General features: G+C 41.2%; 1 protein-coding gene across 5 annotated transcripts; it reads left to right on the top strand.

Moving 5' to 3' along the window:
* Positions 1-14,618: 14,618 nt before the first annotated feature.
* Positions 14,619-26,620, top strand: LOC308385948 (carboxypeptidase B-like; the record flags this gene model as incomplete). Of its 5 annotated transcripts, XM_080865165.1 has the most annotated exons (13): positions 15,074-15,358; positions 16,941-17,031; positions 19,896-20,035; positions 22,611-22,686; positions 22,765-22,889; positions 23,002-23,101; positions 23,197-23,298; positions 23,946-24,050; positions 24,141-24,251; positions 24,368-24,458; positions 24,825-25,027; positions 25,867-25,951; positions 26,257-26,620. In XM_080865165.1, exons 2-13 carry the CDS (start codon positions 17,008-17,010, stop codon positions 26,442-26,444), a joined length of 1,350 nt encoding a protein of 449 aa, XP_080721291.1. In that variant the 5' UTR covers positions 15,074-15,358; positions 16,941-17,007. The 5 variants fall into 5 exon arrangements, with proteins under 5 accessions (XP_080721292.1, XP_080721291.1, XP_080721294.1 ...); XM_080865166.1 differs by lacking the exons at positions 15,074-15,358; positions 16,941-17,031; positions 19,896-20,035 and adding an exon at positions 14,619-14,742; XM_080865169.1 differs by lacking the exons at positions 15,074-15,358; positions 16,941-17,031; positions 19,896-20,035 and adding an exon at positions 21,108-22,366.
* Positions 26,621-27,584: the final 964 nt, after the last annotated feature.

Raw genomic sequence — 27,584 nt, forward strand, 5'->3', positions numbered from 1 at the left:
TAAAATACTACTGCAAACATATTTTTTAAAATGCTTTAGCATCTATGGTTATTAGTTACCCTTGGTTTAAAATATTTATTTAGATAACATTCTAGTTTGATTGTCTGGTATTCAATAAAGCCAGTCAGTGAGGCATTGGGGCTTAATGAGATATTCAATGTGAAACACTAAAACTGCAGGAAAGTTACAATTTATCTATTAAACACTTGCACTGTACCGTAAAATAAAAAGTTATTACAACAGTTGTCTTCATTTTCCTGCATTTATATTCGTTTGGTAAAGTCGGTTGCCTTGAATTACTTCTTATTTTAGGTGGGGTGCTTTTTGCCTATTATTAAAAAATAATAATAATAAAATAAAATAAATAAAATACTGGATCATTTTTGGCTCCAGTTGGGGGATTCCCTGGCTTACCCTTTAAGGCCTACCATAGAACCAATCCTGCCAGAGCTTATGTTATATTTTTACATGCTGTGGAGCCATTTTTGGGAGCATGACCCTGTGTTCTACTCTGGCTGAGGATCTAAATCTCTTTTATGCCCGTTTTGACAGGGAGAACACCGACCCTGTCCTGTCCCCTCTCCCCTCAACCGACCCTGCTCCGGTCCTGAGCACTCATGAGCTGAGGCGTGTGTTCCGGAGCATTAACACCAGGAAGGCGGCCGGGCCGGATGGAGTGCTGGGCCGGGTGCTAAAAGACTGTGCTGCGGACCTGGCGGACGTCTTCACCTCTATATATAACACCTCGTTGTCCTGTTCACTGGTACCATCCTGTTTCAAAGCAGCAACCATCGTTCCCATCCCAAAACAGTCAAATGTCACATGTCTGAACGATTTCAGACCTGTGGCACTCACCCCCATTCCCGCCAAATGCCTGGAGAGACTGGTCATTAAACACATCAGAGCTGCTTTTCCACCATCCCTGGACTCGCACCAGTTTGCATACAGGGAGAACCGGTCAACCGAGGATGCGATCGCCACAGTGCTGCACACATTACTGAAGCACTTGGAACACAGGAACACCTATGCACGGCTCCTCTTTGTAGACTACAGCTCGGCTTTTAATACCATCCGGCCATACAAACTCCGTCCCAAACTCCACCAACTGGGACTTAACTCCTCTCTGTGCAACTGGATTGTGGACTTCCTCACTAACCGTAGACAGAGTGTCAGAGTGGGTAAGAACACCTCTTCCACCCTTGTGGTCAACACCGGTGCCCCTCAGGGGTGTGTTCTGAGCCCTCTGCTATACACTCTCTTCACCCATGACTGTATTTCCTCCTGCGCGTCCAATCTCATTGTTAAGTTTGCAGATGACACTACAGTGCTCGGACTTATATCCAACAATGATGAGACAAACTATAGGACAGAGGTGCAACAACTAGAGTCATGGTGCCACGACAATAACTTGGTCTTAAACACCAAAAAGACCAAGGAGATCATTGTAGATTTCCGGAAGAGGGGTCATAACAACCATCTGCCTCTCTTCATTGGCAGTGAGGCGGTGGAGAGGGTGAGCAGTTTTAAATTCTTGGGGGTAACTGTGACCGAGGACCTGTCCTGGGGCAACCATATCACCTCAGTTGTACGGAAGGCCCAACAGCGCCTCTACTACCTGAGGAGACTGCGGAGCGCACACATTCCCAGATCTCTGATGTTGAACTTCTACAACTGTGCCATCAGCAGCGTTCTGACGTATGGATTTCTAGTGTGGTTCCCCAGCTGCACCAAGGCCGATCAGCAAGCACTCCAGCGGGTGGTGAAAGAAGCTGGCAGAATTATTGGAACAAGTCTGCCAGAGATCAGTAATATCTTCCCCACTCGCTGTCTGAGGAGGGTGCACAGTATCCTGCGGGACCAACATCACCCTGCGCGCCACCTTTTCCATCTGCTGCCCTCAGGGAGAAGGTACAGGTCTATACAGGCCAGAACATCCAGACTGGCCAACAGCCTGTATCCACAGGCTGTGAGGCTCCTGAACTCTCTGCCCCCCTCTCACGGACAATAACCATATCCAACTTCTTAATAGCAATGAACTGGTCTGCATTGGTGCATCATATCTTTATTCTCTTCCCCCTCCTGCCCCCCCCCCCCCCCCCCCCCCTCTTTCTTAAATAGATAACTATCATATCTGATATCATATCTCACAGTACAATAATATTGAATGGGTTGCATTGTTGTATTTTGTCATGTTTCTCAGGTCTTTGTCTGAATTTCTACGAACATTATTGCTAAGGATTGTCTTATTGCATTGGAGTCACACTGGGTTAAATATGTACACTTGGGTTTTAAGGGGTATTTATTATTTTCTTCTTTTTTTTGGGTTGTATGGAAGCCCCAAACGCAATTTCATTGTTCTTGACAATGACAATAAATAAATAAATACTAAATAAATACTAAATACATTTCAAGTTGATATACATCAATACAACCATTATAGCCCAAACTTTAATAATATGTCTGCATTAAGTGCATAGTAATTACATAAATTGCAAAAAAGTGCAATAAACTACAAAAAAATTGAAAATAGTTTTTGTTTTTTTAACATATATTTCTAGTTAGAGAAATTTAAGAGGCTTATCCCTCAAAACTGTAAATACAAAAAAGTTGCACAAACTAGTTTCCCACCACAGGAAATTTATTTTAAGTGTCTTCATAGTTTTATTTTTGAAATACACCAATTTCTATATACTGCAGGAAAAACGAAAATAAATATTGTAATGCAAATTTGCAAAAACAAATCAGCATATGCATCAAAATAAACTATTTCCAGCAGTGCAATCTTAGTTCTAAGCATCCCAGAAACGACACAGAAAGTCATAAAGTCAAACATAACTTTTAAAAACACCAGTATAGGCTCATAAGGCCCTGATGGTAAAAAACTGCATTTCCGCAAAATGACGTCACTTCCGGTTTCGGGCAGGTCATGGCGGACATGCGATGGCTCACGCTGACGTCTATTCCAACGTAGGAAGTGTTACAAACAGCTGATCGGATCGGCAAAGCGTGTTTCTGGAATATTATGTTTTTGTTGCTGCAAGCGCTTTTTATGCAGTTTTTGCAAAGCTATATGTGGAAGGAAACTGTGACCTAGGACAAGCTGATGGCATAAGATGTAAGTACAACTCCTCCGGTTTCATATGCAAAAAAAATTATTGCGCTAGCTTACGTGGTTGCAGTGCTACCAGGATTTTAAAATAGTTACGCAAAACGGAGCGTGCCCGCGCCCACCGGCTTTAAAGGGTTAAATCCCAAAATTCTGAGCTAGTTATTCACAGAGGGAAGGTAATTTACTCTGTTATGCTCAGCAGTATGTTCTTTAAACTTAAACAACAGATGATTTCACACATGCACTGCAGCCCTGAATCTTTGGAGACTTTACTCCAGCTCCCCCAGGGCTCATGCATGAATTGTGCAGGTAAGTCACAAGCAAGTGAATGGGCATGGCGTAGTCTGCCTCAGTATGCTCCACAAAGGGAGCGACTCCCACGACTAAACCAAACAGAATAATTCCAGTGCGACATGTGAGAAAAATGCAAATTCACAAAACATCCTTGTCTCACTAGTAAGTAATCTGGAACAGTGTTTGGGGGTGAGACATATAAAAACACAGCAAGATTGTTATCTGGCATGCCACTAGATTAATTATTCAATAGCAATTAGAAAATGCCTCTTTTTTTCATGAAGATATTTCATTAAACACTAAAGTTTATGCAGTTAAGTGCTTCTAATCAATGTATATCTTGTGGATTGCAGTAGCAATTTGGTTTGTTAGTCATGCATCATAGTAGAGTTTTTGTTGGCCAAAAAGTAGAGCTGTCAACAGAAATGCCAAAAATATGATGGAGGTCACTTAGAAACAGAGTCTCCAGGGAATAGTGCATGCACACAAAGAGAGCAAGCACTCACAAGTTTATGTCGGGCACAAATGTTGATCACATTTAATTAACCAAATGTTAGTATTGCTCTTTAGAAAATAGCTGTGCACCATCATCAGCTTTATAAAGCATTAGCAACACTGGCCTTTAAAAACTTGTGTCCTCTGTGTCCAACTTCTGGTAAACTCAACATAATTCTCCAGGACATTATACTCACATTCCACGTTCTTCTATACTAGGAAATGAGTCACAATATGGCAGCTAACAATGTTCCCATTTCCAGATATTTATGTCTCTACATCCGGACGCCATAGAACCAACAGGAAAGAAGACTAAATTAAAAAACCTGTATGAGCTCCTCCTTTCCTTGGACTATGTGTTGATTGCAAGACCTCGGTGCCATCCGATGACTGGCACTCCTTTAAAACACAGTCAAGACAAACTCCCTAAGTGATTCCACCTCAGCAGAAAAAAGCAGCCAGACAAGCCGTTTAAAACTTGCAAAACAAAAAGGTCAGCAGACACACCAGGGACTAGCTAGACTTTAGACATTTTCTCACAAAATATATATATATGATATTTTCTAGTGTGCCTGTTATCTGCGCACTGGAGGGATGGAGAGATGAATGGAACAAAGTTCTTGACCTGTTGTTTACTTTAGGTCAAATGAACCCAGCGTCCCAGAGTGCGCAGCAGACTTGCAGGAATAGGATGACGAACAGAGATGACGAAAAATGCGAGTGAAGGCTATTTAGAGTCGGGTTTTCAGATTTTAAGCTGTTGTCGGTATAAAGTGTTACTGGTACAGCTGAGCTAAGAGCAATATTACAGCTAAACAGTATGTTCTCATAAAAGGTTATTGCTTCCATTAACTGAGTCATGGCTCTTATGGCGCACGAGGGATAACGATGTGAAGAGAAAATATACCAGTAACAATTGTATAGAGTTTGTCAAAGTACGAAAAGCAAAGAATAAAGTGGGCTCGTAATGTCATGTTATTGCTTTCTGGATGTATGTTTGTGATTTTTTAATACTTCCCATCACCTCTCTTCCCACCTTCTAGCTACTGTTTGCCCAAAGGACAGTCCATCATTGGATGATCTTAACAGACTTCCACGCTCATGAGCACTTTATCTAGAACACCATATGGATACTGGGGAGACTGTTGCCTTGATTTCAAAACAACTTTAGACCTCAGCATCAACTCACACAATGCTGGAAACCTTCTCTTTATTTCTGACATGTCTGCATCTTCTTTGTCGACTGTACATTCATGCCACAAATTCATTGTACCCAAAGGTCTTTTAATGAATTCAGATCTTCTGGTTTACTCGTGGTTCACACAGGCATCATTCAAACCATGAGACCCAAAGCATGTCAAGACAATATTACGCAAACCGTACCTTGGACTGGTGGTCCTTCATCTCATGCTATGAATGCCAAATTCTGACCCTACCATCTGATACCTCAGCCCAAACTGAGATTCAGACCACGATTTTCCAGTTTTCAACTGTCCAACTCTGATTGGCCTGTGCACCCTCAGGTTCTGGTTCTTGGCTGACCTCGAGAGGAATACAGTCAATTTAATTAAATCAACATTTAGACCTTATCTCATAGCAATATGTTTGTTTGTTTTTTTAAGCAGCTGAGGTCTGTGCAATCTCCTTAGTAATCTTATCATCTTATAGTCCTGCAGTGGCATCAACAATAATAGATATCAGCACTGCTGGGTTGACGAGTGGCGTTAACATCTACTCCTTAAAATAGTGATTTTCGCCCTTTGTAATGCATACTGTGTTGCTCAAACACACAAAGAAAAAAAGCAATAAATATATATTATATATGTAAAGATTATGTGATGACTCTGTATTTCATGTTTGTAAATCCAGCTATCACAACCACCTAAATGATTTCAGACTGGTTGCCTGTGTTGAAACTGCTTGAAAACTGGTGAAGTCAGAAATGTTGAGAAAAACCAAGCATGGTTTCGACCTCCTGCAGTTTACTAACAGGCCACATAGGAGCAGAAAATGCCAAAGAAACCTTGTTTAACCTAATTGTTAAACAATTGGAAGGAAACGGTTCTTATGCTTGATTCCTGTATTCCAGCACTTACACAATGCTGGAATTCAACACAATTCAGCCTTGTATTTTTGTCAGCAGACGTTTAGAACAATTGGACCTGAATACAAATCTTGTGTCCTGTAAGAGGACTCAAAGAGTCGAGATAAACTGAGTTCTGTCGGCTCAAGTCGCTTCTCAACTGGCTCCCCCACAAGGATGTATGCTCTCGCCCTTGTTATTTATCCTGTACACCAATACATGTCAGAGCAGGTATGAAAACAGAGCCATTTTAAAGTAAGCAGATGACTCTATTATTGTTAGGTGGCTTCAGGACAATGAGACCATCCTCGCACTGTGAAGCTGTGTGGCATTAAAGGGCACCAGCATCATTCATGCTAGAGGCAACCTTCTGAGTTCATTGATTTTTTTTTTTTATTTTAATCACACTTTAATGAAGTCCCTTTTTTCACTGTTTTCACTTTCGTTTATGTCATTACTTGGTTATGGTTTGGTCACAAACTCACATCTACCTGCAGGTGCACATAAAGCAACCTGAACCTGAACCACAGTGAGTTACCGCTTATGGTCACTCACTCACTAGAAATACTGGTTTCTTGCTGTGCGATGATGGAACGAACATACACACGAACACACACACCTGTGGCACAAATGTCAGTTATATGCAGAAATAATGAGATTAAACGGTCCTAAGTGTCACATTTGCACTGTCCTACTGATGGGGCTTTTTTATATCATGTGGTAAGCATTGTGAAAGCGTAAATGTTTTACCCAAACCATTTCATTTTCATAAATATGTCCAAGTAGTTTTAATGCACAACTCTGACAGTGAGTGAAAATGAAACTGAAGTTTACAAAATAAAATATAAAACAATCTAAAATATGGTTCCACGTAGAAATCAAACATCACGTCTCACGTTTGGGTGCATTTCTGTTTGTTTGTTTTTCCTTTTTTTGTTGTTGTTGTTAGTGGTCACTTGACATTTCAAAGCAGTAGCGTCTCGAACGTATTTAATAAATTACCAATGGGGGAGAAAAAAAGCAGCTCTCAGCAGCGGGATACTCTTTAGCCTCGCAACTGAGGACTCTTGCAAGTGTGACACGGTGATTGCAACACAAAATACTTTGTTTGAAATATAACCATTTGGAAGGAGAATATTCAAATGTCATTATATAATCGAATACTTTAGAAAATTGGATGTTTGATTATGGAAAAACAGAATCAACACTATCAGCGGTTGCTTGTCTCCCATGTGGTTGGGAATGGAAAGCTGAGCTCCACCAGAACAGTTGTTTGACAGCACTGCTGGGGAGATATAAGAGTATCCACCTAAAATCCCACACTGTGTGCTGAAAACTAAGAACAGCTGTTTGGCGTAGCGCTCTGTTGCAGTTTGAACTCCTTCATATTTCAGATACACTTTACAGAATCTGCTTTATGTACACGTGTAGTTTGTTCCCTTGCCATGTGATGTTTGGGTCGACTCATCCACAAAAATCCAAAATTCACAGTTCTTTGCTTTTAAATACCTTAAACACTGCTCAAAATGTCTGCTCACATATTTATTCGACACAGTCGTTGAAGCCTGAGCTCTTTCGTCAAAACATCACATACGAGTCTGTTTGTTACTACAGCGATGAGGACTTGACAAAAACATTACAAGCATGGTTTGAGTCACCCTCTTCCTGGAGGACGGGGGTGTTTATACGGTCGGAAGAGCCCCAAGGCTGTTGACTCAGTTGAGCCCAAAACTCCCAACAGCTACAGAGAGTACAGTATGGCCCAGCGGGTGGGGGGGTCAGGGGAAAAGTGGACACAAGATAAGATACTTCACCTTCCTATTCACACACGATAGGCTCTTACAAAAGCTGGATGACTAATATATATTTTTTAATTATCATATTTTTATACATTTTATACATATTCTGTTTTTATATTATTATATTGTTTTGCGTGTAATTTGGATTTTACTCTCTTTTGGTTAATGACTCTTTTACAAGAATGAGAAAGACAATTCAAAGCTGTTAACATGCTGTTTACATAAGGAAAGCCTGCTAGGGATAAGAACAGGTTCCAGACCCCTAGTGCGCCAATGCGCTTGTGAAACTTCTCTGACCCGTGCACACACAATCACATGCATAAACACAAAAGACGCACAGAAACCCTGTGTTTTCAACACACACACACACGCTCAATGAACTTAACACGAGCAGCCTAAAAGTAAGCAACATAGCCTCAGAGGGACACACGCCGCAGAACTTTATTCAGTTTAGATTTAGGTGACATAAGAATACCCAAAGTGAGTTTATGCACAGACACACTGACAGCACACGCAGCCAAGTAAAAAGCATAAAGGAACATGGAGACAAATGTATATGTTTACGCTCTTACAATTTGTGTCTGAGATGCCTAAATGGAATAAAAAATCACTTTAATAAACACAAACAAACCTTTAGAGCAAGATACTCACTTCCTCGCTCGAAGGCAACGGTGCATTATCCTCGATTGAGCTATAAAGCTCCTTTGGCTGAACAGATACTACTTTAAGAAAGTAGAACATGTCTGCATTACAGCTCACTGTTTTATTGAATTCAAATGTCATCCAACTGATAAATCTCAACAGACCAGAGGGAACTATTAATGCATTTTTAACCTCCATAGATCTAATAAAGAGCCCAAAATATTCATGGGAGAGGTTACACTCAAGGAGTACCAGCAAGCCTCCCTCGGTGCGCACCCCTTCAGTATTTTCCCATCCATCCCTGCATAGATGCAAAACGGCAACCTTGGGGAGACCCGACCTAAACAATGTGACTCTCAGAGGCCTTTTTAAAAGCCTTCCCACCACTTTCCCTCCAATCTCTCAGATGCTTCCTGTTTGTGTAAAAGATTTGTTGCTTTTTACATATCTGTTCTTTTGCTCCAATTTAGAGGAGTGTGCGGGCCATACAATTTTACAGATCCAAGGTCAACCACTGAGTCACTGATTTCCATGATGTTTTAAAGGAATTAAAACTTAGGGTTAGTGGTAAAACCGTGGCAGATACAGGTTGTATATGTATTCCTGACTCTTCATACCACCTTAAAAGTATATTGTAATGTGACAAAACACACTTTGTGCACTGTTACTCGTAATCCCTGTACACGCCCCTCCCTTCATCCTCCTACACAGCTTCTAAGTCAGACTCATGCGGGCAACAGCACTAACAAGGCAGGTCCATCGAGTGTGAGAGATGCAGTAAATATTTTCTGAGCCTTGACTGCCCCAGAGGGATGGTGCTGGCGCTGTCCTTGACACTTACGCAGCACACTGACAAAATAAAAAGCTTGTTAAAGTCACACTGGACAGGCCCCTCTTGGCCCATCAGGGGTGATGTATGTAGTGCTGGATGTTTAGGACTGTCAGGAGCTCAGACGTTAGTTATGAACAGATGGATGTTTCTTATATCTATACAAAGCATAAGAGTGCCAAGCCTCCATTAGATAAAATATATGCCATGCATGTGTTTTGATGGAGTCCACCACCATTCCTGTGATATCGTACTAAGTTAAGCTCACTAAGCTCCCACTCATGAACATTATTCTTTTTAATACTATAACCAAGGCAATATTCTAAATGTAACCACCTACATTAACTAGATGCGTAATTAAACTGCCCTCTATATCTTCTTTAATAAATACCACCAAAAGTTAAATGGAAAGGTACTCCAAAAAAATATTGCTGTCCAAGAATGTATCCACTCAGAGAGATAAATATCCCAACGATTACATAATGTTCTGCATACCACAGTTTGGGGACATTAAGATGGTACAAGTGGGAGGGTTCTGTAGCCAACTGATACAAAAGAGATTTATGATGTGAATTCAGAGTTCATTTTTGGCATCTAAGCTCTGACCTCGGCTCTGCCAGCATCCACCAAGTTCAGCAAAACATGGATCGGAAAGAACAAAAAATAAACTTTCTTCACCTCTGAAGGGAAAATTGGTCTGCATGTTAATGAGAGTGTGGGGAGTGAGTTGGAGGGCGGGGCGGGGTGGGCTGCTTTTAACCATGTAAAGCACTTTGTGCTACATTTCTGTATGAAAAGTGCTTTATAAATAAAGATTGATTGAGTGATTGATGTCGAACAGTAAAAGCAGTTTAAAAGTAGATTTTGCAAAGTAAAAGCAGATACAACTATCAGAGCAGACAGTACATAGATACAAGATGAAGTCAGCGGCTGAATAATAAAACCAGAAATTAATGCAGACATCCTGACCGAAGTGTAGCTGAAATGTGTGTAACTGGTGGGCTTGTTTTGTGGCCAATTCATCCAACCAAACATTAGACTTTTAACTGTTCAGTGCACACTTACTTAGGCTTACAGAGAAGCATGCACTGCAGCATGAAATCATCCAGGAATAACATCAAAAAAAGGAAAATATGGTGCAATACCACTTCAGCCGCACTCACATTCCAATATAAGCATCCACAATGCAACATGTATCCTCATGCCAAACAATAATAACCAGGCAAAAAAGAAGAATTGAAGCCAAGGACACTCGATATATAGTGAATGAAAGACAGCAGTAACAAAAGCCAAGATATAAGCCACAAGCATACCTGTCAAAGACCAACTCAACACCAAGCAGATATCAAGCAGCAAGCTCTTACTTTGACAGAGGAAGCAGTGATCTTAGCAGGCTTTTTGAAGAGTCACAGCAGCTTCCACGCCAAGATTTGAAGATCATGTGGAATATGGCTTAGCTTAGAAATGCCTTAATAGCTAAAAAGAAAAGTAGCAGCATGCATTTTGGTGGATTTGGGGGCAGAATGAGCATCACTGCTTGACACTATTGGTGGTTGAAATGGTCTTATTATTTGAAGACAATGCTTTCAATGTAAGTCATAGAAGTGGTTTTTAGTGCAGCGGTTCTCTACATTATTTTGTAACCTGATATCAACTTATAATTATTGCCCAGCTAGAATTTGTTGCTGTTTTACATGTCTTTACATTTGAGTCAGAGAACAGCTGTTTTTCTATTACATGATAATAATAATTCCCAGTGGATAAACCAAAGTTGCCTTAAAAAGTAAAGTACAACTTCTCACGTGTCAGAGGGGTGTCTAACATTATTTGCTGTTTAGCATTGAAGCGTTTGCTGGGGGAGGGGGGAAAGCTGCCATTAGTGATATTAGTTCCACCTGTGATTCTCATACTGTGAGGGGTCTAAATGTCCAGAGAAACGCTGAGAAACACGTCTCTGGGCATTTTTTGATTACGAGTCTTAAGGGAATGGTGGGGAAGTGAGTTTCACAACAATATCTAAAGCAATGGTACAGTATGGAACTGTTTAAAACAAAGGGGAAAAATGTGGTTGGGCTTATTAAGACAACATGTCCATCAAATCCCAAACATAAAGAGAACTGCTTCACTCTGCACATATTGTTTTAATAGAGAATATTTTTTTTGTGTTATTTAAAAAAAGATATTTTGGGGTAAAGTTTGGATACAAACTTATGAGGAACATGTGTGAAAAGAAACATGTAGTTCTTGTTCTGCATATATTTCTTTTGATCACATTAACCTGGCTCCGTGTCGGCAGAGAGTCTGCAGATGGAAACTAGCCCAAGGCTATAATCTGGCATATTTACATTTGTTAAAATGTTCATTAATATGTATTGCCCCTCTTTCTAAAAATAAATAAATAAATAAATAAGTTAAACATGCAATAGGTTCTCTCAGAGATTGGCTTTGATAGAAACACGCAGCACGAACCTGTCAAAAGCTGATACTTTGTTTTGGAAATTTTAGATATTTATACACATCTAGAAGCTACAAATAGGCAAATTAAAAGGAAATCTTGAACTCTTGAGTCAGGTTATAGCGGTGGCGGTTTAGTTCCATTAGTGAGGGACCAGTGCAAATTAATCCAAACTTAAGATGCTTCCTGGACTTCCATAATGGCAACCCACAAGCCTTTGGAATTGACCACATTCATATTTTAACACAAACAGGTGACAGAGGAACCTTTTACAAAGGAAAGTTTTCTGGATAATCTACAGGCCACTAAATACTCTGTTCTAACTGGCAACTTTTCTTTTTTATAGACCTTCATGTTGTCTGTAATTGATGCTGCTGTGTGTGTCTTGCCTGATTTGGACTAAATTTGGTGAATCCTTTTGGGCTTGGTGTTTATATCCTTTTTTTTTAGGTTTTATTGGTGGAATATTCGAACCCTCACCCTTGTGGGAAGCTTTCTATTGGTGAAACACAGCAAGAACAGATCTGGTTTGCTCATGGCACCTCAAGTAGAAGTGATTTTGAATCCAGGAACTGCTGCAACTCAGCAGTTGAAGTCAATAAAAACTTTGTTCTGAGTAATAATTTTTATCTTGTGCTCACACATTTTCTATCCTTGTGGGAGAAGCCTTTTCCAGGTTCCCCAGAGTAACTTGGAATTACTGAATGGTTTAATAATCATGTGGCTTTCAGGTTTTCAGCCCATGTTAACACTTACTTGGCCCAATGTGTTGGACGTGGATCTCCATTAACATCTTTAAAACACCAAATGAGGGAACAGATTTTAAAATAATGTTTTTCCATCCCTCCAGTACATTTCCAGAGAACATTTAGAATCAATCCCAAGATGCATTTAAGCTGTTCTGCCGGTATGTGGTGGTTCATTTTCTTGCTAAGACACTTTATGCTGTTAATTTTTTTTCTCTCCAGTTTGTCACCCGTGTTCATTTTACAGCTCGAGCTCAACTTCAGAACTCACACAGTATTGTCTTTCTTCAGCAGGTGGCTGTGTGCTGGTTTGGCATTTTACCGCCTGTGTTGCTGTGGTGTAAAAAGTCTATTTCCCCGCAGTGGTCTGCTACCAGTAATTACCTCAGACATCAATTTATTCTACTACAGCTTAAGTGCTAACACGGCTAATCTTGTTAGAGTGATGTGATTAGCAGGAACATCGCCCAAGATCACACCTCCAGGGTATGAGCAGTTGAGATGAAGCCTTGGCCTCTTTCTGGCCTCATCCAGCCACAACTGATGAATTATTCTGTAAAAAAAAAAAAGAAAAAATGGATTTACTTGGATTTTATGATAGTTGCATGGGTTCATAAAAGTTGCACAACTATAACTTGGATTAAACATTGATGCATTTATTGAGTGCATTAAAGAGGACACTGTCAGAATATGTAATTTTACCTTTTTAATGCACCAACTTCAATTAAATAAACTCTATTCTTTCTATAAAAAGAAAACAAAAAAAGCTTTAGGAACATTAACTATGTCATTTCCCTTCTAATCTTTTGCATATCTCTGTTTTAAGATCACCAACATCTGGTTCTGCTTGTACCCAAGGAGTGTAAATCATTGTTGTAGTATGGGGTGTTGCAACAACATCCTGTCCCCACTGAGAATTATTTGCTTTGTGGAAAATACATGTAGTGATTCTGCACTCTCTGCTCACTTCCTGAGAGGGCTCAAGGGTCAGATATAGACAAGATAATTCTTGTAGCAGCGAGGACCGTAAGGACGAAGGGATACCATACAGATGCTCAGTGCTGTGACAGGATACGCAATAAGATAACATTCGCCTAATGGATGGTTCTTATCATTTGCAGTAATTGAAGACATAATGGAGCTTGATCATAATCCCCTGGAGGTGTAAATGGCTCTGTTGCTGAGCAAAGTGAGTTACTCTCCTCCACAACCTGCCCTTCCTGAAAAATGACAGGTATAAAAAGCGAAGAGCTATTTGCTGCACGTCACGTATTTTCAAAACGTTTTCCAGACCTTTGTACCTGCTGCCTTTTGACCCCCGGTGACCTTTGAAGAACCCCCTGCCATAAAAACCTCAGCAAATGTGATCATTCTCAAATGACCAGGTCACACCTGAGTGAGCAAAAGTCACCAAACAGGACTTCCACTTAGCCCAAAGTGTTTGCTTTTCCTTTCTTTCCTTGTTTGTCTTTAGCCCAGGCGACGGCTTTCTTCAACAGCCGCCACTGAAACTGAGGGGATTTGCAGGATGGCTGCCACGCCACCTCATCTATGACTTATCCATGTCAGCGACATTTGCAATAGGTTGCAGCAGAGAGGCGAGGATGTGACCTGCTTCTCAACACCTGTCAGACCTTGAGAAAGAATAGGGGGAGACGAATAACAACCAAGCTGTGTCTGACGGTTCTGTGCAATCCCTAAAAGTAGAAATTCCTTCTTAATGCAGCTGGATTACACAAGCGCGCAGACGAGTTCTTTCCTTTTCGTGCCTGAGTTGGGTTTTTCCTTCTTTTCTTTTTGATCACACATGAACTGTTTTAGTGGTTTAATAAGTCACTTTCATCAAACTTACAGCTTCAATAGAGACAGTTTGGCCAAGGGGGAGTTGTAAGCTCTGAGGTATGCATGCACATAGATTTACACAATGCCGAGAAAAGGTCCATATGTTTTAAAAAAAAGCGTGGCAAATGAGTGACAGATGAATCGCATACTGAAATGCAGGAAACGCTTTGAGGAACCCTAGCAAGAAGTGGGGAAAAAATAACAGTGTCCCAACTCTCAGGCTCCACCCAACTGATCTCCCCCGACATACACACACTTTTTTGAGCCCGTGTTGCATAGTGATTCAAGGGGATTCTTGTGGCAGCTATTAATAAAGTGTGTTGACAGGCTCAGTCATAATCAGACCCTGGCCGTTCCTTTCATGCTGTGCAGAGGACGAGGGACGGTGGGACTGTCATTGGATGAGAGCTGACATAAGTGGAAGGAGAGAGGTGGCCAAAATATTGAAGTAAGACTTAAACAAAGTGCTGTCTGTGATTATGAGCATGATTTTGCATAGTCAATTAAAATGCAGAGCCAAATTGAACACCCTTAAAGGATTATGCAACAGGGCTAGATTTGGAATGTTAATCATCTCAAACTGTCAGAAGTAGTCAATTTCATAAGACAGAAAAAAGTTGATGATTAAAAGCAGACATTAAGGGAGAGGAGGGGAGATAGTGCTTGAGGTGCAAGGGGGAAAGTAGAGAGGAGGAGGAGAGAGAGGAGGAGAGGAGAGGTGCTATTGTGTAAGAGCTCATGTGTGGTTGTTTGTGTATCTGCAGAGTCTGTTGGCCAGAGTGAAAGATGGGTCAAGACAATATGTAGCTGACTGGCTCCAGTGTAACTCATTCATCACTGTAGAGTGTGTGTTTGTGTGTTTGTGTGTGTGTCAGAGAGAGAGAGAGAGAGAGAGAGTAGTGGTGGGGTGAGGAGGGGGTTGTGTGTCAGACGGTGTTCCTCCTCGTCCTGCTCCAGCGGTTAAGTTAAATCAGAAGCAGTCAGTGACACGCTGCGGTGGTCTCTCTATCTCTCAGCCCGTCCTGCTCTGAAAGCATCAACAGCCTCCTGGTTCAGCACTGCAGGTAAGCACTGACACTGCCTCGCTTTCAGGAAGGATTCTCACCAACTTTCATCTTTGCTTTCATTGATGAACGTTAGCATTTTAGGGATAAGTTAGAGAAACTGTTTTCTGCTGATTCTTGGTGCAGTTTGAAAAACTTTTTTTCATTTACTAAAATGACTAATATTACTTTTTGTTTGTTTACTCTGTCTATGAAATTCTTCTGTGTTTAAAACCCTTAAACCAACTACAGTAAATCTGCGGTAGGAATGAGAAGAATTCAGAACCTAGTCATGCCATCTATACAAACCCAGGTCTTATATCTCCATAGAAAATTGGATCCACTTCCTGATAAACAGTATCTCCGTGCTCTTTGAAAATCCTCGCTTATGAAGAATTTAATCACAAAAAAAACACGTGAAAAGGTGAAGGAAAAGCAAACCAGGGGTAAAAAGAACTGATGGAATTTAATTTATAGTTGTGTGAGTGAAGGCGACAAAATTCATACTATTGAAGTAATAATGAGGAAAGAAGAAGTTAAGGGACAAAATAAAGTGCTGCAGACTTCTCAGAGTAAAAGTTGCTGTCAAAGTTTTTAGGAGTTTCATTCCCCCCTCTCGTGTTTCCATATTCAAGAGACTTGTTGTTCTCAGGTTATACGAGGTTTTCTTTTTTTAACAGAATTACCAAAACAATTGGAAAAAAATAAAAGATAGCAGGATTTACAGTCTCCTAGGTTATTGTAATTCAAAGTCGTAGTACAAGAAATGATTGGAAGCCTCTCAGGCACAGGTTTGTGTTGTTTGATTGTGTACGTCACATGAAAGCGCAGTTCTATAAACAGAAAGATGCAGACATAACTTCTGGAGCCAATATTTCCATTAGCTGCTATGGAAGCCCGTTTCCGCCACTAAAAAAAAAAAAAAAAGGATCCATAACTCAAAATTTCGAGTTATTTTCTCGAAATTTCGAGTTATTATCTCGAAATTTCGACATATTAACTCAAAATTTTGAGAAAAGCAACTCGAAATTTCGAGTTAGCGCTGCCAATCAGTAATCTACGTGAATGACGTCATTTCCATGTTACCCGGAAGCTGAAGCCCTCAGCTACAAATGCTACAGCTAAGCTACCGGTATTACATCCAGTCGTGAATGCACAGATTGCTGAGTGTTTTCAGCCTGGCTTCACAAATGATGAAATCCCTGTGTTATTAGCTGAATCACATGGTGTTACTATCAGCAAACATACTTTAATTTGTTGGGATCCGTTTTTGAGTGCGCGGTCCTGCGCCATATGCTTCCGGGTAACAAGAAAGCGACCTCATTCACGTATATTTTTGATTGGCAGAGCTAACTCGAAATTTTGAGAAAAGTAACTCGAAATTTCGAGTTATGGATACTAGCTTCTTTTTTTTTTTTTTAGTGGCGGAAACGGGCTTCCATAAGCTGCCCAGCTGCAAGCCATAAGTCAAGTCTTTGATTAGTTCATGGACACTGTCACAATGTCATACACACATGTATTATTAATTTAAACCCTTTGATGTTTTTCTATTTCTGGATTCATGTTAAAATGAGAGCTTTACTGTATCACTTTTTTAATGCAGTGGCAGATTCTTCAGCAGTTTAGGGAGGTTGCCTCACTTCAAGAAGCTCATGATTTAAAGCAACACCATGCAAGCTGAGACGGAGGAGGAAGTGAGTTGTAGGAGGCTACGGCTGAGATGCACTATGCAATTAGACACCATTGTTGTTCACCTTCAGGGAAAGGAGGAAATTTAAGGTTCAGGTCTTGTTGTTGGTTAATTAACTCATGCTGAATTTGTATTTCTTTAACACCTTTAGAGATGCAGGATGCACAAAAGTCAGAGGCACCCATTGTTGCAGAGCATCCTGTTGACCAAACAGGGCTGAAACAGGAAGGTGGGGTGAAGTGGCCTGTTTCCAGTAAGATGAACCTCACTTTGTAATAGGCTGATATAAATCATTAACTCGATCAGCCACTGATTTTAGTGGTTTTCTCTTTGAACAGCCAGATGGTGGTGCTCATGTCCGAGCAGCTGGGTTCTCAAGCTAAGGGTAGCCTCAGATAGCTCAGTTGATGGGAACTTTCTCGCTGTCCCAACTTAGACAATCCTATTATTCTAAACTAAAAGTGATTTAATTTGTCCTTGTTTTAGTTTTTGTAAATAAATCCCCTGTTCCCAGAACGATTCCACTTTTAAATGCCCCAAAATAGGACTCAAATGTTGCTACTATAATGTCACTCAGGATTCAGCCACAGAGATCTGGAGGGCAGAAATGTCCCCAAACTTCCTCCTAACCCTGATTTTATCATTCAGTGTAAGCAGCTTTGTTTGCAAACAACTCTGGGCCTTTGCAGCCTTTTTGTCTTGTCTCAGAGGATGCAGCTTGCGCACGGACTTTGTGAAGGGGCTGTTTGCCTTCCTGTCTGTGGTCACCCAGGGTTTATAGCTGCCATTCAGTAATGTGCCATCTCACTCAAGCTATAGCTCACTGGACAAAGCCACCCTAAATAGCCTTCTTCTAAGTCACTTTCTTTCTGTGCCACCTTATCTTTATTATAGATATTCAGCACATGGAGCCTTGTTTGTATTAACTCAACACACGTTCCCTTACTATCTTCATCTCCCTCATGGAAAAACACTGGCGTTGCACTGCACTAATAATAGTAAAAGAGTGTCCATTTTCTCTCCTATTTCCATTTCTGGCAATCAAAAATCTTCTGAGCATCAAGAGATTTCCTTTAATCGTTTAAAAATCCCCAAACTGTGAAACCGATATTCATTTTAATGCTCTTGTTTGCATGGTTTGATATTACAGTCACCCACCGTTATAAACATTAAGAAGCAAAACACCCGCACTTTGAATCCGAGCTTCGACATCTGTGTCGGTGCTTTATCCTACCTGTTACACTGGGGCCTGTGCAGGAAACTCGCAGAGATATTCCATTATTCTGCTGCCCTTGGCATCCACACATCTTCCACACTCGATAAATCCCACATCTGCAGCAGATAGGGTCGTTGCTTTAGTGCACGCAGGTTTTTTTTTTTCTTATTTCGTTTTTTTCAAAGAATTCACCTACTGAAATCTGCTGAAAAATTAGGATCTTTTTATTATTCTCAGATAAAACAGTTGTGCTGCTGGAGCTCAGACTCTGAGCTCAGTAGATGTGAAGGTAAAGTGTCTGCAATAGGTTGATTCGAGTAGCTTAAACTCCAATGAGATTGTGACAGGAGCACATGGCTACTTTTAAAAAAAAAAAAATCTAAATGTATAGAAACACCCTGGCTGAAATATCAGTAGTGTTTCTGTCAAAATGCGCTGTGTCCCTGCTGAGTCAGCAGTGAGACGTAAAGAGTAAAATCCTAATGCTAGCATGCCATCTTGTGGCAAAATCCTGCTCCGTTTACTCAGACTGGTAATCCAGGGAATTCCATTTCTGTCGTGACAGCTGTATAATAATAAAAGGTTAACTTCTCATTCCCAAAAGAAATCATAAATCAGTTAAACAGTTGTTCATTATCTTCAAATTGTATTTGCCTACTTATGATCTCTAAAGACAGAGTTATGTTTTCTTTGGCATCAGATTGGATTTACTGTAACCACAAATATTTCTTGTTTTTTGTGCAAGTTTGGGTAATCTCTTCAGCTATATTGTCATATAAATGAGACTTATGCTAATATTATTACATCAGCTCCACTAATGACACCCACAAAGCTATTCTATTAAACATAAAGATGCTCAGCAAAGGAGAGAATTTGTTTTTTATATTCCCATTTCACTCTAAGCTTGTGCAAATCAAGCATGAAAAAAAAGAGAAAAAGAAAAAAGAAAAAAATAGCCCCGAGGCCAATTTTCCGCAGCACGCAGGTTTGATTTTCTCACAGAGCAAAGTTTCCACAGAGCTGAATCCCTGCTGTCCTGTTTGTTTAGGTGTGTGCTGATTAGAAGTTCTCATGCTGTGTACAATGTATCTCGGCGCGCCGAGGGTTTAAAACGTGACATGTCTTTTACGGTGACTGGAGCCTCGAACCTCTCCTCTCCTCCCCTGCTCCCTCAGCGCTTTAGTGTTTAATGGCGTTGTTATCCAAGCTCGCGCTTTGCCATGCGGCCTTCATTAACTCAGGTCGTAACACGAGGCATAAATGTTCTCCTTCCGGGTGCTGACAGTCCAACCCAGATGGACCGAGCATTTGATAAACACTGTACAGTTTTACTGTTGCCCTTCATTAGCCGAGGGACGATTATAAGGCGAAGGCAGAATGCAGGCTGTCTGAATAATGACGTTTTTAAAGGGCATTTTTGGAATATTGAATAACATGCAACATCTGTTTTTCATGGCTTCTTACTTTACAGAAATAACATAAAGCGTCAGGATGGCTTTAATGTGCAGGTCTTTAATGAGCTGGTGTAGAGTGAGCATTTTCATGGGTGCTCGTGTGGATTAGCGTTTATGGGCCGTGCCAGCAGTAATGATGGCTCCTCTCCTGGGCTGCCTGTGACATTTTCTTTTTTTGTGTGTGTGTTTCTTTTATAGGACTCGCTGAGGCCCTCTCCCAAGGCCTGTATCAGTCACCACAGACCAACCCTGCCTACAGGGACCCTCCATTTGGGATTTGGTGCTCAAAATGCAAAATCTAACGACAGAAACAACAGACGGTTTAGAACTGGCATGTGGTATGTCTGGACACCATGAAATAATTTTCACCCTGGTACCCATCGTCTATGGCTGTATTTTTGTCATCGGCATTGTCGGAAACAGCATGGTGGTGGCTGTCATCTACTGCTATATGAAGCTTAAGACGGTGGCTAACATTTTCGTCCTGAATCTTGCCGTGTCTGACCTCACGTTTCTCATCACGCTACCAATGTGGGCCACCTACACCGCCACAGGCTATAGTTGGCCCTTTGGAGGATTCCTGTGCAAGGCCAGTGCAGGGCTGGTGATTTTTAACATCTACACCAGCATCTTCTTCCTCACAGCGCTCAGCCTAGACCGTTACCTGGCTATTGTGCATCCAATGCGATCGAGGCGCTTCCGCACCGTGGTGTATGCGCGTCTCACCTGTGTGGTGATCTGGCTTTTTGCCTTCGTGCTCAGTGTGCCCACAGCGGTGATCAGGGATCTCCACGACATCTCACACTCTAACACTACAGTGTGCGGCATTCTGCACCCGACTGAAGAAAATGAAATGTGGTTGAAAGAGCTCCGCCTCGCCATCAGCCTCATGAAGATCCTGCTGGGCTTCCTGGTGCCCTTTGTCATCATCCTCACTTGTTATTGCCTTATTGGGCAGGCGCTGCTGGGGGCCACGCACATACAGAAGAGCTCTCGTTCGCGGGACGACGAGGTACTGCGCATGCTCGCAGCAGCTGTCTTGGCCTTTTTCTTGTGCTGGGCGCCACACCAGGTATTCCACTTCATGGAGGTGCTCACCCAACTGAAACTTGTGAACAACTGCTCCATCGTGGAACTCATTGACACCGCCATACCCTTCACCATATGCATTGCCTACTTCAATAGCTGCGTGAACCCTATCGTGTACAGCTTCGTGGGGCACAACTTTCGCAAAAACTTACTCCATCTGCTGCGTTGCTCCCGAGGTGCAGTTCCCGGGCCTCACCCGAGCATTAGCTCCAAGATGAGTGCACTCTCTTTTCGCGCCACAGAGGCACTGAGCCTTGCAGTCAAAAGTAATGCCTCCTCTGACGTGAAGTAAAGGGGGGGGGGGGGGGAGGGGGGGGGGGAGAGAGAAACAGGGTACAGTTGACCTCTCCTCACTCTTTCAGTTTGAGGTCAAAGACCTGGGGATGGAGACATTCCATTCTTTTTTTTTCTCCATGCCCAACTGTATTACCCAGCACTGAAACATCCACAATGATTGTAATGTTGTGCACATGTTCCTCTGTAGTTGCAGAATATTTATTCATATACCATTCCATGTCACGTAGCATGCTGGCAAATTTTCCCATCTAACCCTGTGAAATGAATGAGAGTGTCACAAAAAAGCCATATTAATATAGTATGGCTCTGCAAGAAAATATTATACAGAATTACTGAACACTTATCCCATTATTTATAAAAAGATATGCATGTTCTGCAAAATTATGTCAGCATTGTGCCTCGATGATACAGTGCAGTACTATAGTGTCTAGTGAAAACTATCCTTTGCTCTCAGCAGGTCGTTCACTAGTTGGAACAATGCTAAAAAAAAGTGCTAAGCCACTCATGAATGCTCTGCCAGTGGCCACATACATGAAATAATTGGAAATGTATTGCAAAATGTCATGTAAATGTATATTTGCAGCATATCTGACTTCAGTAACTATTTTCCGTATGTTATATAGTATAGTCAGACTATGTCCTCTTTGTGAAAATGTATATTTGTTTGCATATCAACACTGAAATGCTACCAAGTCTGGGAGTGACATGCTATCAAAAATGGAGTGCCATGTAAATAATCCAGGCTGGGAGATCATTGTCAGTGTCTTTGGTGGTTGTCTTTGTGGTATTTAAACTTGACAGGTGTGTTTTTTTTATACCGTGTAGGTGTACATTTTGTGAATACGAAAATATAATTAAAAAGAAATAAAATACAGTCCAAGGTGGATCTTATTTTTTAATAGCTGAGTGTAAAAAGAGACAAATCATCCTGATTAGTCGTGAAAGCAAGTCACACATTACAAAAAACACTTCTGATAACTGTGACTTATCCAAATCAAATGACCTTGGTTTAAAAATGCCTCAAACACGTCTTGAATCTATTAATCATTGACAGTACATCATGTAGGCTCTCGTTTTTCCACGTAACACCTAAAAAAAACCAGCGACACAGCAAAGGACGTATGACACATCTTTGCGTAAAAGACTCAGATTGGTGGATGTATGGCAAGCTGCGAGGTATAAGTGTCGTACACAAGGAAAGCCAGCTTCATTGCCAACATGAAGGTCCTCCTGTTTTTTGGATTGGTGGCTTTTGCCCTCGCTGACGTTACTCGCTTTGAGGGGTAAATTTACACTTTTGTTTTAAAAAAAGGACTGCATTCCTGTAAACTACAGCATGTGATGACACTAAAAATATAATGACGCAGTTCTAATAATAGAAGTACTATATAAGCCTGCGTTCCCTAAGTTTGTGGCTTATGCAAAGGGTATTACTGTGTTCCAAAGAAACTGCTGAGGAGTGAAGGCAAAGTGTTTGTGGATGCTATTTTATAATGTTGATTTCTCTCACCCCCCTTTTTTAAACAGTGATAAAGTTCTGCGTCTGAAGCCTGTCCTTAATGAACATGTGAAAGTCATTAGGGAACTGGCTAACAGTGTTCAGGTACCCATCTGCTTTCACACATACAGGCACACACATATGTTTCATTGCTCAAGTGTTTGACTTTGCTGCCATCTGCAGCTCGACTTTTGGACCCCAGAAAATGCTGAGCAGGTGACTGTGGGCATGAGCGTGGACATCCGTGTGCCTGCCCAGTACCTGGACATGGTGTTCACCGTCCTGCAGCAGAGCGGCATGCAGCTAGAGTAGGTCGCTAGACAAACAATTAAACTAAAGGATATTTATCTGGATATTTTGTGCCCCAGATTTACATTCTTCACGCAATGCTGTGACACTTTTTAATTAAATCCTATTCAGGGTCTTTATTGATGATGTTCAGGAGGCTGTTGATCACCAGATTGAAAACAAGGGTTCTCCCAGAGCCCACAGCTACACCAAGTACAACACCTGGAGCGATGTAAGAGTCGAAACCCTTAAGAGCGCCGATCTCAATTCTGATTTTCTTTTCTGGTTTTCATTAATTTCTTACCATATTTGTCCTGTTTATTTTAGATTGAGTCATGGATGAACTCAATGGCTACTGCCAATTCTGATATGATCAGCAAGGAGGTGATTGGAAACACCTATGAGGGACGTCCCATGGTAGTTCTCAAGGTAGGCTTACCCAAATAAATATTAAAGAATTTAGTCAAAGGAGCTTGCAAAGAAAAGCATCTGGACTTCTTTAAGTTGCTTGAAGACGTTTCACCTCTCATCCGAGAAGCTTCTTCAGTTCTAAGGTCAAATGGTGGAGAGTCCCAGATTTAAACCTAGTGGGAGTATCCCCCCAAAGAGGGACAAAAGGACCCCCTGATGATCCTCTACCTAATCGCATGAGCCAAGGTGTGAAAACAGGTGTGGGTCACAATCAGCCAGGGTTTCGGGTGAGCTCATTGTGAAACCTGGACCCATCCTATCATGTGATTTCCTGAGGTCAGATGGCCCAGGATGTGAGTGGGCGTTAAGGCGTCTGGGAAGGGATCTCAAAACTGGATTAGAAATGGCAGAGAGTTGGTGTCGTAAACCACCGCCTCTTTTCAAAGATGGTCGCTCACAGTGGACGTAAATGGCTTCTTTCACTTCTCTTTCAAACCATCTGTCCTCACTGCCAAAATGTGAACACTGGCATCCTCTTTCCAAGCTCCTTAGACTATGATGACCTGGATGACTGAGAACCTTCACAGACATTAAAGAATTTATTTTTTAATTTATATTATAACTACATGCAACAATTGTTTTGTGATTACGTTTAACAACCACAGATTGGTAAGAAGTCTGGTTCCACCAAGCCTGCCATCTTCATGGACTGTGGATTCCACGCCAGAGAGTGGATCTCTCATGCTTTCTGTCAGTGGTTTGTCAATGAGGTAAGGAAGATGCCAGGATGACCGAGGCAAGCACCTACAAATAAGGAATATAACTGATTACAGCACAAATTTTTTTGCAATCTTCCTCAGGCTGTGACCGCCTATGGTAGTGATTCTCAGATGACTAGCCTGCTCGACCAGATGGATGTCTTTATTCTGCCCGTCTTCAACGTCGATGGTTACGTGTTCACCCACACAAACGTACGTTACAATCCATTTAAAGTTAAGTTGTTTGCCTTAGTTAAAAGAAGACATCCTTGTGCTATATCTCGAAGAATGCATTTAATGCACATCTGTATGCATTTTGAGAACTTTAGAACAGGATGTGGAGAAAAACTCGCTCCAGGAACGCTGGATCCAGCTGCCTTGGGACTGATCCAAACAGAAACTTCAATGCTGGCTGGTGCAGTAAGTATGACATATGAACAGTTAAATCTTAGACTGATAAAAGAAAAATTGGGGTAATTTGCAATTGCATTGGTTATTTTTAAATGTCAGTTAATAGGCATTCCATAAAAAGCTAAATTTATTTAAAAAAAAAATACAAAAAACTTCAGCAAAAATATCAGGTTTAAGGACAGGACATAGAACTGTACCGGTATTTTTTTTTTATATAGATTTTCCATGTATTTTAATCTGGCAAGTCAATAATATGTTTAGTTACAGTTTGGCTGCTTGGTAACATTTTTAGTTTGTAATTTATTATGTCATTTTATTTAACAATTTTAAAAAGAAAAAGAAAACTTTTATACATGGTTTTCTATGTGATTGCAGCCACTGGAGCTTCCACCAACCCCTGCAGCGAAACTTACTGTGGCACCGCTCCTGAATCTGAAATTGAATCCAAGAATCTTGCTGACTTCATCCGCAAAAATAAATCCATCATCAAGGCCTACATCACTATCCACTCCTATTCTCAGATGCTGCTCTTCCCCTACTCCTACACCTATGAGTTAGCTGCAGACCATGACGAGCTGGTAAGTCACTGTTATCTGCCTTAGCATTGCAGTGAGTGTACAAAACCTACCTCTGAGTCAGGCTATGTATAATTATGAATTCGGTTCATTCAAATAATGATCTGTATGTGTGATATACATGAATACGAGCAAATAAAAAGTTTTACAATAGATCATATAATATAAACATATATAACTCTACCCACCCCATTACCGTGTTACTCTTATCTAAGGGCCACACTTAGCTGCAGCAAATCATTTACTCCCTGCTTACATGGCTCATTCTCATGGCTCTTTTACCTCTCACTGGGGTGTCCGTGGTGCTGCACAGTTAACACTCACACCCCTGCTCCAGCTCTCACACTAACTGAGGCAGATCACACGTCTCTGCCTCTCTATTACTCACTTGTAATTTAGACTGTCTTCTGACACTTTACAGAACAAAAGAACTCCAGGGATCTGTCATAACTCATCAGTCTGGCCAGAAATATCATTTCCTGCTTGTGCGTTTCTCTGGGGGTTTCATTTCCTCTTGCAACTCGCTGATGCTTTTACTGCTTTCTATAATATCACTAAAAATGTTACTGGAAACCCGCAGGGTGAAAAGCATGTATTTATAACGTGTAACAGCTGTATTTTAAAGGTGGTGTCATTTGTGTGCGTGCTTTGTTTGGTTTAAAGTGACAAATTTTACATTAAAAAGTCCTCCAAATTCAAGCATTTCCAGGCAATGACACACCTTTGCTCAGTCTGATATACTCAGATACTGTGTTGATATATATATATATGTATATAGTTTAAACCTTATAATTAATTCACTCTATAACACATTTGACTTTTGTTTGTATTTTGTATTGTAGATGGCAGTTGCTAAGGGAGCTTCTTCTGCTCTGCGTAGCCTGTATGGCACAGTCTACACCAGCGGCCCTGGTGCTCCAACTATCTGTAAGTACAGCAAATAGTCACACTTTATTGTGGGAAGATTGCATATTCAGTGATAGCTTGATAACCTATTTCCACCTCTGTCATTATGCATTATGGTGTGTTCTCAGCGCACCCATCTCCATTGAGAAATGTGGCCTCTTGAAACCACAAAAGGCAATCATGAGCCACAGCTATTTCAAGCAAGGGATTCTTTTTTTTGCCCCCCCTCAAGTAAAATGTGTATGAAAACACATGTAGACTGTCCCAGGTTGTCAGAATGTCACCATCTCAGTGATTTCCCTCACTCTCTCCTCATCTGCCCTTAGACCCCGCTGCTGGAGGCTCTGATGACTGGGCCTACGACCTGGGAGTGAAATATTCCTACACCTTCGAGTTGCGTGACGAGGGTCAATATGGCTTCCTGCTGCCCGAGTCTCAGATCAAGCCCACATGCGAGGAGACCATGCTGGCCGTCAAGTACATTGCGGCCCACGTGCAGAAGAACCTCTATTAAAATGCGGAACTGCCAGGACCCCTGCCAACTCGGCTCCTCTGTACCAGCCCCCAGCCCCTCCAACCTCTCAGCCATCTCCTGCCCGTATCCATGGATACAGGGCACCACCCGCCATGTTTCCTCACTGTGCTTGACAGAATGTCAAGATGAGTGCAAACAATAAAATCAATGATCCATCCCCACACGCTGAATCAATTTTTTTATGTGTATACGATAATATTGTGTCTGGTACACAGAGGCTTTACTGCGTACGAACAACAGCAATAATAACACTTTCACTTTAGGGCTCATCATCTGCTGCAATGAATGCAAATTAAGAGGGAAACATTTTAGAAACATATACCACAACCTTTAAGAAAAAATATTGTGTAATGTAACCATAATGAAACCATAATGTAACTGTGCCAAACACCAAATGTTCTTATAGTTTCTATAAAGTGTCTATAAAGGAGACATTTAAGAAAACAAAAGAAAGAGCCACAAATTTATTGCACCCCTTTGGATCACAGTGATCCCTCTTGTTCAGATGGCACTGCTCCAGTAGCAGCGCTTAGGTGGGCGTGGGTATCTGTTGTTAGGGATTTTCTAAACAAGGGCACAGTATGTGACAAGCAAAGAGCACTTCTTGGCAGCATCTTCATTCTGCCAAGCATCTGCCTCGGTGGAGAAAATAAGGGAGCCAAAGACCAGCGGGAAATTTTACTTCACATTCACATTTCTGGGGTAAAATTGGAAAAGTAAATTTCACTGACTGGTTTTCACGCATCACAATGCAGGGGAAAAAATATGACTAGTTTTATATTCAAATAAAAGCAGTGTATTGACCCTCATCCCACTGATATATATAATAAGTGGGATGTACTATATTTTTTTTCATTGTTCCAATTTTTTATGACTTTGTCAGTCAGCTTGTTCGTAATATTGTCATTTCAGTGATTTCTATTTCTCCTTTGATTAGTGCTTTTTAAAAATGCAAATGTCCATGCAGTTTGGTATGGGCCTAAATTAAAAAGGCACTCTTTCAGTGATTTAAAAGAAGAAATTTCAACATCGTATGAAGGCTCAAGGCCAGACCAAGGACACACTGGGGAGATTATGCCTCTGTGCTGGATAGTTACACGTTTATTTCAATGATAACAC

Source organism: Rhamphochromis sp. 'chilingali' (genome assembly GCF_963969265.1).
Source record: "Rhamphochromis sp. 'chilingali' genome assembly, chromosome: 18".
Classification (NCBI taxonomy): domain Eukaryota; kingdom Metazoa; phylum Chordata; class Actinopteri; order Cichliformes; family Cichlidae; genus Rhamphochromis; species Rhamphochromis sp. 'chilingali'.